Source organism: Vulpes vulpes, chromosome X (assembly GCF_048418805.1).
Source record: "Vulpes vulpes isolate BD-2025 chromosome X, VulVul3, whole genome shotgun sequence".
Lineage (NCBI taxonomy): Eukaryota > Metazoa > Chordata > Mammalia > Carnivora > Canidae > Vulpes > Vulpes vulpes.
Genome location: NC_132796.1, coordinates 17,621,820 through 17,635,317, shown reverse-complemented (window position 1 = coordinate 17,635,317; position 13,498 = coordinate 17,621,820). Strand labels below are relative to the sequence as shown.

Below are 13,498 nucleotides of genomic sequence, written 5' to 3'. Positions count from 1 at the left end.
GGAAGCCTGGCAAAATGCCAGGGAATGTGGAGTGACAGTGACAGAGTCGGCAACTGTTTTACCCTTGGGGGCTAAAAGCCTGATTTGGAAATTCTTATTAGAATTCCTAGTACTTCCTCTGAATTGTTATTGCAAGGTTCCAACTACTTCAGTGAGTAGTATAGGATATTCCTGTGTCCTGAGTTTTCATTTTAGTATTCTCCAGTTACATGAGCACTGGTAATTAGGGTAATTAAGTATAAAAAAATGCCTCATTGGTGTGGGAGCACCATGCCCTCCCTTTCTTTTTTAAAATTAATTAATTAATTTATTTATTCATGAGAGACACAGAGAGACAGGCAGAGACACAGGCAGAGGGAGAAGCAGGCTCCATGCAGGGAGTCCATTGTGGGAATCAATCCCGGGACTCCAGGATCACGCCCTGGGCCAAAGGCAGGCACTAAATTGCTGAGCCACCCAGGCCTCCCCATGCCCTCCTTTTCTTTGATTATATCAATTTGTCAAATACATTGGTCAGAAAAAATAGTATCAGAATAATAAATATTACATTAAAATTAAATGCAGAAAGTTATTTGAAACATACAGACATATCAAGGGCCTATGAAGAAGCAGAAGTTGTCTTGCAATCACTTGCTCTTAAGATGGTGTGCATATATGTATTACTGCATATACAAGGCCAATTTGCTACTGTAAGGGCTGCATGGTCAAGTTTTTTAGATACCCAAGAACTGTCTTGTAAGATAAATAATCACTCGCAACTTATGTCATCTATTAAGGAGAAATTCCATAAATAAGGTTAAGTGGGGCATGCCAGGCATCATTAATATTATTTACATACTGAACATCTATTTCTCATAGTCCAGAAGCTGGACCCTAAAAGTATCCCTCTGGAGGAAATTCCTCCTCTGTCTTATTATTTTAATTATAAAATGTGTTTAAAGTAGGAAAACTGGGGATCCCTGGGTGGCGCAGCGGTTTAGCGCCTGCCTTTGGCCCAGGGCGCGATCCTGGAGACCTGGGATCGAATCCCACGTCGGGCTCCCGGTGCATGGAGCCTGCTTCTCCCTCTGCCTATGTCTCTGCCTTTCTCTCTATCCCTCTCTCTGTGTGTGTGTGTGTGTGTGTGGCTATCATAAATAAATAAAAATTAAAAAAAAAAAGTAGGAAAACTGGAAAAATCAAAGAAAACAGAAGCCTATAATCCTGCTCCCAAAACACAAAACAAAAACCCATTACCATTCTCAATGTTTTAATTTATGTCCTCCTAGTCTTTTCGTGTATGTATATTTTAAAAAATTATACTTTTATTATAAATATGGTTTTAAAACCTGCCTCTTTCACTTAGAATCACAAATATTTTTCCATGAGTGTTTTCTGGGTCAACGTGACTTTTTTTAAAACAAGATTTTATTTATTTGAGAGAGAGAGAGCACGAGCAGAGGGGAGTTGCAGAGGGAGAGGGAGAAGCAGATTCCCTGCTGAACAGGGAGCCCAAGGTGAGGCTCAATCCCAGGATCTCAGGATCATGACCTGAGCTGAAGGTAGATGCTTAAGGGACTGAGCCACCCAGGCGCCCCTCATTATTTTTTAATAGCTGTATTGCATTCTATAAAATAGGCATTTGTTTTAAAAGTTTCTCCTCTTATAATACTGTGATAAACACATTTGGACACATATATTCAAATATTTGGGGGGAATAAATTCTTAAACAAGCATGGTTGGTTCAGGCTCTGAATACAGACATGACACTTGGGTTTGACATTCTGGATCCATCTCTAACTAGCTAAGTGACCTCAAGGAAGTTTGAATTATTTCCCCCAGCATTGCAATTTCCTCATTATTAAAATGGAAAGAACCATGTTTACATAAAAGGGTAATTTTGAAGATTTAATGAGATAATCCTTGTCCCATGTTTAGTATTATGCTTTACTGAGAGGGTAATATATGCTATCATTACACACAATTTAAAGAAGTTTGATACATATCAAACTGTTCTCCAGAAGCAGACCCTTCCATAACCTTGGGCAAACTTATTCAAATCTTGAGGGAAATAAAAAGCATCTCATTGTTTGATTTATATTTCTTTGATGATTATTAAAGCTCAACTTTTCCTCTACTTCTGATACTGATAGGTCTTTTGTGAGTAACCTACTCATGACTTGTCCATTTTTTTCTTGTAGCATGGTCTTTTGTTCTTATTGCTCTGTAAGATCACTTCGAATATCAACGATTAGTCATAGATGTATTCCCAAGGTCTTTTGCCTTTTAATTTATTTTGCTTTTAGTTTTTTGATATACAAAAATTTTTATGTTGTCAAATCTATTAATATTCATGGTTTCTACCATTAGTGTTATGCTTATTTTGTCCTAATTCTTTTTAAGATTTTATTCATTCATTCATTCATTCATGAGCGACACAGAGAGAGAGAAGCAGAGACATAGGCAAGCAGAGACATACAGGCTCCCTGTAAGGAGCTTGATGCGGGACTTGATCCTGGACCCTGGGATCATGCCCTGAGGTAAAGGCAGACACTCAACCGCTGAGCCACCCAGGCATCCCTATTTCATCCGAATTCTGTATTCATGTAAGCAGAAACCCGTTTTTTTGTCTTTCAAGGTCTTATGATTTTGTGTTTCAATTTTAATTCAATTGGAATTTATTTTTGTGCATAGAGGAATTTCACTTTTAAGTCTCCTTAGAGGCTAAAAAGGAGATTCAAACAATGTTGCTTGGATCACTTTCTAAATTCATTAATTGCAAGTGTCTTTTCCTTAGTTATGAAACTAGTTTTCATAACCTTCATTTTTAACATATGCATAATGTTGCACTGTGTAACAATCCCATAACTTAAGCACTTCTCGATTACACGCTGTGGTTGTTTCCAATTCTTCGTAATAAGAAATAATGTTAGGATAAGAATTTGATGAATACTGTTTTTTCCATATTAGGGTAAGAATTAGATGAATACTATTTTTTCCGTAGTTCCTTAAAACTAGAGTCCTAGATGTGGAAATAAATGATCAAAAGATATGAATATTTTAATGACACTCATTATCTGAAGTTCTCTTTACTGAGACCCTACTAAGCAACTCTTTCTAAGAATATCTGGGTGCGTTCTTCTGCATACCTGCTCCACTCCATGGTGTTAGGTGTCCGCCTGTTCAGATCAGTGGTTTCCTTTTCTCTGACCCTTCTTCTAAGTTTACATACTTAAGATTCATTCTTATACATTCTCTCTATATCACAAAGTATGTATCTTATTTTATCTTTATTTCAAATTAATCAGTAGGCTTGATTCAATAGGACAGTGGTTCCTTTCCTTTATTACTATTTTAAAACATTTTATGTATTTGACAGAGAGAGAGAGAGCGCGCATGCGCGAAAGAGCACCACTGGGGGGAGGGGCAGGAGAGGGAGAGAGATAATGTCAAGCAGGTTCCATGCTGAGCACAGAGTCCAAAGGAGGGTTTGATCTCATAACCCTGAGATCATGACCTGAGCTTAAATTAAGAGCTGGATGTTAACTGACTGAGCCACCAAGGTGCCCCTTTTGCTTTATTATTTTCTGGATGTAATGATGAGATAAGGTAAGGATTTGGGTGTGTGACTATACTAACAGATGGCAGATCTTATTTGCTGGCAACAGTATGTGACTGCCCATCTGTCTTGGCCATGATTATAGAGGGTATTAGATGTACCAGAATTCTGATCTCTCAATGACAGAGAGTACCAGGTTTTTGGAAATTAATACTGAATGAGGCTGTAGGAATTATAATGTAAATAGACAGTATGTTCTCTGAGCTATAAGAACTCCTATCAAAGTCAGGAGACAGAACATTCTTAAATGTATACATAAATATGCACAGTGGACTACAGAGAACAGCTGACCTTTTCATGGTTCTAAAGCAGGAACCTTTAGAACCTAACAGAGTCAATATTTTTGTGAGCTCTATTAATAAACTGAGAAGCAGAAAGAAGAAATAATTTATTCTCTGAACACCTTGCCATTCTAATCCTAGCAAGGAGACAGGTGAATGATCAGATTTCCTCCCAACTTGCTTCTTTCTCTACTATCCTCTTTGGCAAACAGTAACCAATTGTGTAGCCTGAGAATTTAGGATGACTGCAGCCTCACTGAACTAGCCTGATAACCCCCCAAATAAAAACTTCTTAGAATAGTCTTTCATAACCCAGACCCTATCTATATTTCCCATCTTATCTTCTGCACCATATACCTCCTAGACACAGGTGAAAGTGACTTTGTAGTTCTTTAAAGAATTACTGGTCTTTCTTTTTTTTTTTTTTAAGATTTTATTTATTTATTTATTTATGAGAGACAGAGAGAGAGAGAGAGAGAGAGTCAGGCAGAGGGAGAAGCAGACTCCATGCAGGGAGCCCAACATGGGACCTGATCCTGGGACTCCAGGATCACATCCCGGGCCGAAGGCAGGTGCCAAACCGCTGAGCGCCCAGAGATCCCCGTTACTGGTCTTTCTTTAGGGAGTAGAGCATAATGGCTCTGAGGTCAGTGGTGGGTGAATGATGGATCCACCACTTACGAGCTGTGATTACAGGCTAGTGACTTAACATGTCTCTTCCTTGGTTTTCTCATCTGTGATGAGATACTTCCCTCTAGATTGCTGCAAGAATAAAATAAAATGGGCAAAAAAACCTCACTCAGGAAGCACAGTATATTACCTAGGTTTCATTATAACTCTATTATTCCCCTCTCCCTAAAGGGGAACACTTTACATAGGTTTATTTATTTTTTTATTTATTTATGATAGTCACAGAGAGAGAGAGAGAGAGAGGCAGAGACACAGGCAGAGGTAGAAGCAGGCTCCATGCACCGGGAGCCTGATGTGGGATTCGATCCTGGGTCTCCAGGATCGCGCCCCGGGCCAAAGGCAGGCACCAAACCGCTGCGCCACCCAGGGATCCCTACATAGGTTTAAAATGAAATTTATTTACACAGTATAAAGACCTTAAATAGGCAAATATGGTTCCCTCTGTTACTGGGATGCTCAATTGCCATCTTTCCTGAGAGGCTATGGGGACTCTCTTCACCCTTCCCATGAAGCTCTTCTCTCCTCTCTTCCCAGTATCAGGGACATCTCAGCATGCCTTTTCTCTGTTCCCACAGCACCTTGAACTCTGTCCAACTGTAGCACAATCACAGTAGCTCTCCTTCTAGACTAAAAGCTCCCTGAGTGCTAGGATTGGATCTTGTTCCCCATATAAGTAGGACTCAGCACAGAGCCAGTAGGCAGACTACACTTAGTAAATGTTGAAGAAATAAATCATCTCTTCTGAGGCCTCACCTGGCGAATCCTTTGAACCCTTAAAAAAGAGCTATGACCATAGGAGAGATTCATTATCATTCTCTACAAACGACTTCTAAACTTCCCGATAGTGGCCCCATCTAGTAGAAACCACACACACACACACAAAAAAAAAAGAGTTAAAAAAACCTGTAACTAGCTCTTAAATAGTCTACTCCATTAATAAGAGCATGATTAAGAACAGAACACCCACAACTCAGGGAAATAAAAAACTATACATGTAAACAATTTGAAATAAAAGTTAGTCAATGGTAAAGCACCCTTCCAAACTCTGGAGACATGCATCAGTAAGGTATAGGTTTATGCATGTGCTTTCAAGTGAGAATTATTATAAATAGCTTATAGTCAAAGGAGTAAAACTCAGCACATTATTCTTCACATCAGGAAGTCACAGTGACCATTCAAGGTCTTATATCTTTAAATAAAAGGATATTATTGGTTAAAGTCTGAAAGCCATGAAGCAGAAAGGGAAACACTTTACACAGGGTTAAAATGCAATTTATTTATATGGTATAGAGATCTTAAAGAGGCAAACTTATTCCTTGATAGAAACAATCATTTAACACCTCAAGAAGACAACATGAATTAAACCATATATCTGTGTAATTGTTGACAGTCTTGACGCTGGTGAATTTGTTCCATTACTACTGCTACATATAGCAACAAAAATTTACTATATTCCTATTAATATTTTCGATTAAGCAGGTAATTTGAGAAACCGTGAGACTTTTCATTGATTTCCATATTTAGAATATGGATAGGAGTAATGTTAACCAGAAGAAATATCTTATATTTGTGGTACAATAAACTTAAAGCAAAAAAGAAAGGTACTTACCACAACTTGTAGCACTTGGTCATTGTGAAGTGAGGAGGAGGAGGAAGAGGAGGAAGAAGAGGAAGAAGAGGAAGATGATGAAGAGGAAGAGGAGGAAGAAGAAAAGGAAGAGGAAGAAGAGGAAGAAGAATAAGAGGGAGAGTCAGCCATCATTTGTGCCAAAGTCTGCATCAGCGTTCTCCCAAGGAGGAAAAAAGAGCTGAACATGGCAATGACGCCAAACACCATTCCAAAATTGAACCTGTCAGGAGGAAACAAAATCACATAAACATACGATTCCTCACAATTCATGGGTTAACAAATTCATCGACCTGCCACATTTCATAGTTTCAAAATAATGGATAAGAATTTCAATAACTTAAAAAAAAACAGGATTTCAATAACTCTGCCTCATTTTCCTAATTGAACTTGAGGTATGTGATTGAACACAGGCACTGATGTCTTAAGCAGTTGTAATACTTTCTAATTCTCTCATCACTGAAGAGGCTGACTATTGTTCTCAATAAAAAGTTTGTTTCCTGGGACACCTGGGTGGCTCAGTGGTTGAGCATTTGTCTTTGGCTCAGGTCGTAATCCCGGGGTCCTGGGATCAAGTCCCCATGGGGAGCCTAGCCTGCTTCTCCCTCTGCCTAGGTCTCTGCCTCTCTCTCTCTCTGTCTCTCATGAATAAATAAAATCTTTAAAAAAATTTTTTTAAAAAAGAAGTTTGTTTCATGTCTTTTGCCCATTTACACAGAATTGTTTTGATCTTGTTCTCATGTAATTATGAAAGCTCTTTTGACTTTATAGACATCCATTTCTTTTTTCATATACCAGTTTTGTTTGCATTTTGTTTTAGCTCTATTTTATGATCGCTCAACAACTAAGCCACCCAGGCGTCCCCAATTCTGACTTTTTAAAATTGAAGTACAATTAACATATAACATTTTATTAGTTTCAGGTGTACCACATATTGATTCTATGTATTATTCAATACTCATTATAAGTGTAGTCACCATACAATATTATTACAGTATTGAGGACTATATTCCCTATCCTCTGCTTTTTATCTCTTGTGACTTATTTTGTAACTGGAAATTTGTAGCTCTTAATCCCCTTTATTTATTTCACCCATCCCTCTACCCACCTCCTGTCTGGCAACTAACAGTTTGTTCTCTGTATTTAAGACTCTGCTTAGTTTTTGTTTGGGTGTTCATTTTTGTTTTTACATTCCACATGTAAGTGGAATCATATAGTATTTCTTTCCTTAACTTTTTTCACTTAGAATACCCTGTATGTCCATCCATGTTGCAAATGGATGGCAAGATCTTATTCTTTTTTATGACTAATATTCCATTTTATATATATATATATATATATATATATATATATATATATATATCACATTCTCTTTATCCATTCATCTTTTTTTTTTGGTTCCATATCCAGTGCATAGCCTGACACAGAGCTCAATTTTATAACCCTGAGATCATGACCTGAGCTGAAATCAAGAGTTGAACACTTAACTGACTGAGCCACCCAGGTGCCCCTCCATTCATCTATTGATGGACATGGGCTGCTTCCATATCACAGCTATTGTAAATAATGCTACAATAAACATAGGGGTGCATATATCTTTTTGAATCAGTGTTTTTGTTTGCTTTAAATATCTAGTAGTGGAAATACTGGATCTTTTGGTATGTCTTCTTTTTTTTGTTTAAATTGAAGTATAGTTGACATATAATGTTACCTTACTTTCAGTATACAACAGAATGATTCAACAAATGTATACATTTATGCTGCTATGCTCACTACAAGTGTAGCTACCATCTGGTGGTATTTTAGTTTTTTTGATGAACCTGCATATTGTTTTCCACAGTGGTTGCACCAATATTTATTACCATCAACAGTGTACCAGGGTTCCCTTTTCTCTGCATCCTTACTAATGCTTACTACTTTTTATTTTTTTTTTGTAATAACCATTCAATTCTGATTTTTACTTGTATTTTCTTTTCTTCTTCATATTACGGAAAGGGTTTATTAGTTTTTTTGGGGGGGTTATTAGTTTTATTAATCTTTTCAAAGAACCAATACTTGGCTTTGCTGATTTTCTTTCCATATAGTTTTTATTTCACTAATTTCTGCTCTTTATTATTTTCTTTTTTTCTATTTTGTTTGATCTGCTATTGCATTTTTTGCTCTTTAATGATCTGATTACTTACATTTAGCTCTAATCTATCTGGAGCTACATTTCTAATAAAAAGGAATTTAGACAAAGGCCTCCCATGCCCACACTCTATTCTGCCAACTACAAAACCTATTGGTCTCTAGGGTGTCCCAGAGATCATTATAAACCTCTTAACAATAAATAATATATGCTCCTTGATTTAAGAAATTTATTAAACTAAAGGGGTATGCCTGGCATGGCCAGGTGGCCAGGGGACTCCAGAGCCCTGCTGCTACAATGTGGTGGGCCATTTTCCCAATTGGTTTGTTATATGCCTTACTGGTTGTGAAATATCTTAAATGTCATTCCCCTGGAGGGGTATCACAAAAGCAGTATAGGGAAAGCCTGCAGACTTGGGCATCCTATGACTCCCAGGGCCTTTGTTTCTATGTGTGATGATGGGGGACAGAATTCTACAGAATTAGTTTCCTGATGGAAAATGCTCTTTTTCTTTTCATTTTTCTTTGTTTTTGCGTTTCTTTTTTTTTCTTAAGATTTTATTTATTTATTTATGAGACACACAGAGAGAGAGGCAGAGACACAGGCAGAGGGAGAGGCAGGCTCTCTGTAAGGAGCCTGATGTGGGACTCGATCCTGGATCCCGGGATCACGCCTGGAGCTGAAGGCAGAGGCTCAACTACTGAGCCACCCAGGTGTCCCTGTTTTTGCATTTCTAATACTGTATAACTTACACAGTGAAGTGTACAAGTCTCATATGTACAGTTCACAGAATTTTTACATGTGCACCCATGTATCTGCCACTCAGATCAAGATACAGAACCTTGATTTTTGATGTATGCCAAAGCACAATGATGTAATCCCCTAAGTTTATATAAAACCAGAAGAATTTTAAACAGCCAACATTTTAAAACTCAGTAGATTGGAAAATTATGGAAGTAGTTCATTTAACAAGCACTTCTCATGATCATGACTAATTTAAACCAAAAAAAAAAAAAAGAAAATGAAGAATACCACTGGTAAAGCATTCTTGCTTTCCGCCGTCCCCAACTGTAAAAGGCACGATTGAAAACAGCAGTTTGCCATCTTATGTGAAAAGGGGAGATGCTCAATCCATTGTTTTCCAGCCAGTCTTCATAAGAATGCTTAAAATACACAGATGACTAGGAAAAAAAGAAAAGTTCCACGTCACTCAGTTTTGAAGAACATGTATGATGTTTAAGAAAATCAAAAAGTCTTTTCTACAGGAGAGCAAGATATTGACTACCCAGATACTTAAAATTTAAAAGCCTTATGTTTATTCTTCAGGATATTAAGCTGATCTGTTGAGGTTAGGGTCTGGTAAACTATGGCCCATGGGCTAAATGTGGTCTACAGCCCATTTTTGTTTTAAAGTAATCTCTATGCCTAATGTGGGTCTTGAACTTGACTGAGACAACCAGGGACACCATAACACAGCCTGTTTTTGGATAGCCTGTGAGTGAAGGACAGTTTTTACATTTTTTAAGGGATTATAAAAAAAGACAACAAAAAACAAGAATATGTAACAGAGATGCTATGTGGCTCACAAAGCCTAAAATCCTTATCTGGCCCTTTACAGAAAAAGGTTGCTGAGCTCTTACAGGAGCACTGTCCAATAGAAATATGTGAGCCACAAATGTAATTTTAAATTTTCTAGTAGATGAACTTTAACAAGTAAACAGAGACTGATCAATTTAAATATATTTTTAAACTAAAAATAAGATACTATCATTTCAACATATAACAAACTATTAAAATACTTCCATTCCATTTACTTATTTGTACATAGGTTTCTGTATCCAGTGTTAGTGTTATTGCACATTTCAATTTGGACTGGTGCCGCTTCAAATGTTCTAGCACTCCTTGTAGTTGGTGGCTACCACACTGGGCAGCAGAAGTCTAGAAGCCTTGTCACCACAAAAGGAAGTCTTATGTTATAATTAAAAAAAAAAACAATCCAACAATCCCACACAGGGGTCAAGTTAGTTGGAATCAATGTTTTCTATCCTCTTATGGGCAACAACCCTAAGAAATTAGGCTGCCTTTGATTATATAAAAGTACAAAACTGCTGTAAAGCCATGTTGGTCTTAGAAACTTAAAACATTTTTCAGGGTTGAGGGGATAGCTGCTTATACACAACCTCACAAGTTTTATCTTTAGGGATGTCTTAAGTCCTTGAGTAATATAGGATTTTGGATAACATAAGGTTGTTTTATATACCCTGACGTTGACCCCTATTACCCCTCAGTTACTGTTAAGTACTGTTAAGTATTTTGTCATACTGATAATTCATCCATCTGAGAAATCTGTCTCTAGAAGGATATTTGAGCCCTATCACAGTCATAAAAAAATGGCCTGATACAGGTATCTGTTTGCCTTTAGATCTGTAGTGTTCTCTGTTCTAAGTCTTCAGGTGAATTCTTAAAAAACTTGATTGTTTTCCCAGACTTGGAAAAGTAGAGCAACACAACCCTTCAGTATAAGTCTACTGAGTAAATCCTAGAAGACTCAAATGTGGAACAGCAGAGCAAGTTGGAAGCAGAGAAGCTGAAGGTGCAGACTCCTAAACTTGAGGTCTCTCCAATTCCCCAGGCAGATATTCTGAGTGAGAGTTAGGTCTTTTGGTCAAGGAATATTGCTCTGTTTGGGGAGCTAGGGGCTGTTACTGAAATTAAAGTAACCTGATCACCTCACACACTTGACAAGAGACTGGAGGTTTGAAAAGTTCTTTTTATTTTGGGTTTTTGTCACATATGCAACACGAAGAAATCATGCGGCTTTGTTTTTTTCTGAACAGAATCACTGTTTAAAGAAGCAGTGGCCAGTGCTGCTATGATATACTAAACACTATGCTAAGTACCTGCAGAGGAAGCACCTGAGAATCTTGAAAAGATGCAGATTCTGATTCTGTAGGTCAGAGATAAGGTCTGAGATTCTACATTTCTGACAAGCTACCAGATGATGCGAGTGCTGCTGGTCCTTGAATTTCAGGTTCAGTAGCAAAGCTTTATGTGTATGAACCACTGTAACCCTCTCTACAACCTGGGAAGATCCTTACTATTATTACCTCAATTTTGAAGATGAAGAAACCGAGGCACAGAGAGTAATTTGGCCAAGGTCACAAAGGCTGAGAAGTGGCTGAACCCAGCTCTTGCTCTAAGGACTCTACTGTAAAACCTCCTCACTCTGCAAGCTGAAATGCACAAAGAAGCACAAGTATCATTTCATTTTACTGTTACACCTAAAACACACAATACTAAACTCTAATACTCTATTTAAAGTGGTATTCGTAACATGAAGGTTTTATTAAACATATGAGAACTGTACTGTGGAATAAAATCTGTATGTTGTAATGACTGTATCATTACCTCCACCCCCTACCGCCCCCACCCCGCTATTCAATTCCAAAGGTTGCTTGAAAGACGCGATAGGACAATTGTGCATTGTTTTTGCTACGCTTCCCAAATAGCTGAAGAGTGGACCACGCACCCGGGGGGTGTGGGGTGGGGGAAAGAGGTTAGCGTGAAGAAGTGGGTGCAGGGTGCAAATCGGAGTTGGAGTCAGAAACTAGTTCTCTAAATCCTGTGACCTCGGTACGCTGCTTAGAGGTACGGTCTGTGCACTAACTGCACTGGCAGCACCTGGGAACTGGTTACAAACGCACAATCCTAGGCCCCGCCCCCAACCTGCTGAATCAGACCTCGAATTTTAACAGGAAGTCCAACTGCTTGTATGCACTTTAAAAGTTGGAGACCGCTGGTCTAAATCACAACCGGATTTAGATTCACTGCAGTACCACCGTCTTTGCAGGGTCGCGGCCTTAAAGGCAATGAGGGAAAGCGATGCCTTTCCTAGGCGGACTTTTAGTTTTCCCCCCGGGGACAGTGCCGCGGGGCCTGCCCAAGCCCCGGCCGCCCCGAGCCCACTACGGGCACCTCCCGGGCAGGACCCGAAGGCGGCGGGGCCCGGACCGCCCCGCAGTGCGACTGCGGCGGCTGCGCAGACCGCCACACCCCTCCCGCGGCCGCCGTGTTTTATTTACCCCACGGGGCCCGGCGCCACGCGAAAGGGCGCACGTGGGTATCGGCCCCGCGGCTTCCAGCCCGGGAGGCGCGAGGCAGCGGGAGGAAAGCCCTGGGGCCTTGCGCTCCGGCCCCGGACACCGCGGGCTTGGGCTTTAGGCCCGTGGCCCTCACCTTCAGCACCAAGTCGGTCAGGTAGACGGCAGTCCAGCCGCCCACCACCACTACCACCAGCGACACTGGAATCATGGCAGTGGCGGAGGCGGCGGAGGGAAAGCGGGCCGCGGCGTCCTCCTCCCTGCGAGCCGCAACCAGCCGAAAGCGCGGTGCCTACGGCCCCAGCATCCGCGCAGGAACCAAGCTGCCGCCGGCTCCTTTCTCGCGGCGGCGCCGTTTCCCCCCGGACCCTTCCTTAAAGTACACAGCCGGCCATGTGCGCACCGGAAGAGGGTGCTGGGGCTTATTTTCGTGGGACACCCGGCCGCAGAGGTGTGGGCGTCGGCTCCGGGCCGGCTGCCAGCCCTCTAGCGATTTCTGAGGCTTTGGCCCTCCCTGCTGTTGGCTCTGTATTCTCTCCGGTGCTGCTCGGGGGTTGCTGTTCCCTTTAAGCTAGTGAGAGTAGGGGGACCTCTGAAGATGGCGGGTCACGTGTCCGCCTCCCAGACCCTGTCATAGGTATCCAGATTTAGGTGAATTACTTTTTTTTTAAATTGAAGTGTAATTTACACAAAGCGAAATCATGCAGGTCTCCATTATCAATTTCATTTAGTTTGGGTAACTGTATACATCTGTGTACCCTAATCAAAACAGGACAGGGCAGCCCGGGGGCCCAGCGGTTTAGCGCCACCTTCAGGCCAGGGCGTGATCCTGGAGACCGGGGATCGAGTCCCGCATGGGGCTCCCCGTATGGAACCTGCTTCTCCTTCTGCCTGTGTCTCTGCCTCTCTCTGTGCCTCTCGTGAATACGTAAACAAAAATCTTAAAAAAAAAAAAACAACAGAACATTTCCATCTCAGGAATTCTTGTCTCTTCCCAGAATAAGTATACTCCTTTGTGTCTGGATTATTTCATTCAACATAATATTTTTTTCTACTTAAAAAACTTTTTACTTA

At 40.2% G+C, this 13,498-nt stretch overlaps 1 protein-coding gene across 5 annotated transcripts in view; it reads right to left on the bottom strand.

Moving 5' to 3' along the window:
* The window catches only part of MBTPS2 (membrane bound transcription factor peptidase, site 2), a 40,299-nt gene extending 27,310 nt beyond the window's left edge, over positions 1-12,989 (bottom strand). The window contains exons 1-4 of one of the 5 annotated variants that reach the window (XR_011998270.1): positions 12,561-12,778; positions 11,432-11,557; positions 9,357-9,505; positions 6,179-6,419 (exon numbers count right to left, since the gene is read on the bottom strand). Coding sequence is in view for 2 of the 5 variants with exons in the window: in XM_025997453.2 (XP_025853238.1) it covers positions 6,179-6,419; positions 9,357-9,505; positions 12,561-12,635 (465 nt within the window). In the remaining 3 variants the exon portion in view is untranslated. Of the gene's footprint in view, positions 1-6,178; positions 6,420-9,356; positions 9,506-11,431; positions 11,558-12,560 lie in introns of all 5 variants that reach the window. The other 4 variants (XM_025997454.2, XR_003234820.2, XM_025997453.2 and 1 more) reach the window with 4 other exon arrangements.
* Between the last annotated feature and the right edge of the window lie 509 nt (positions 12,990-13,498).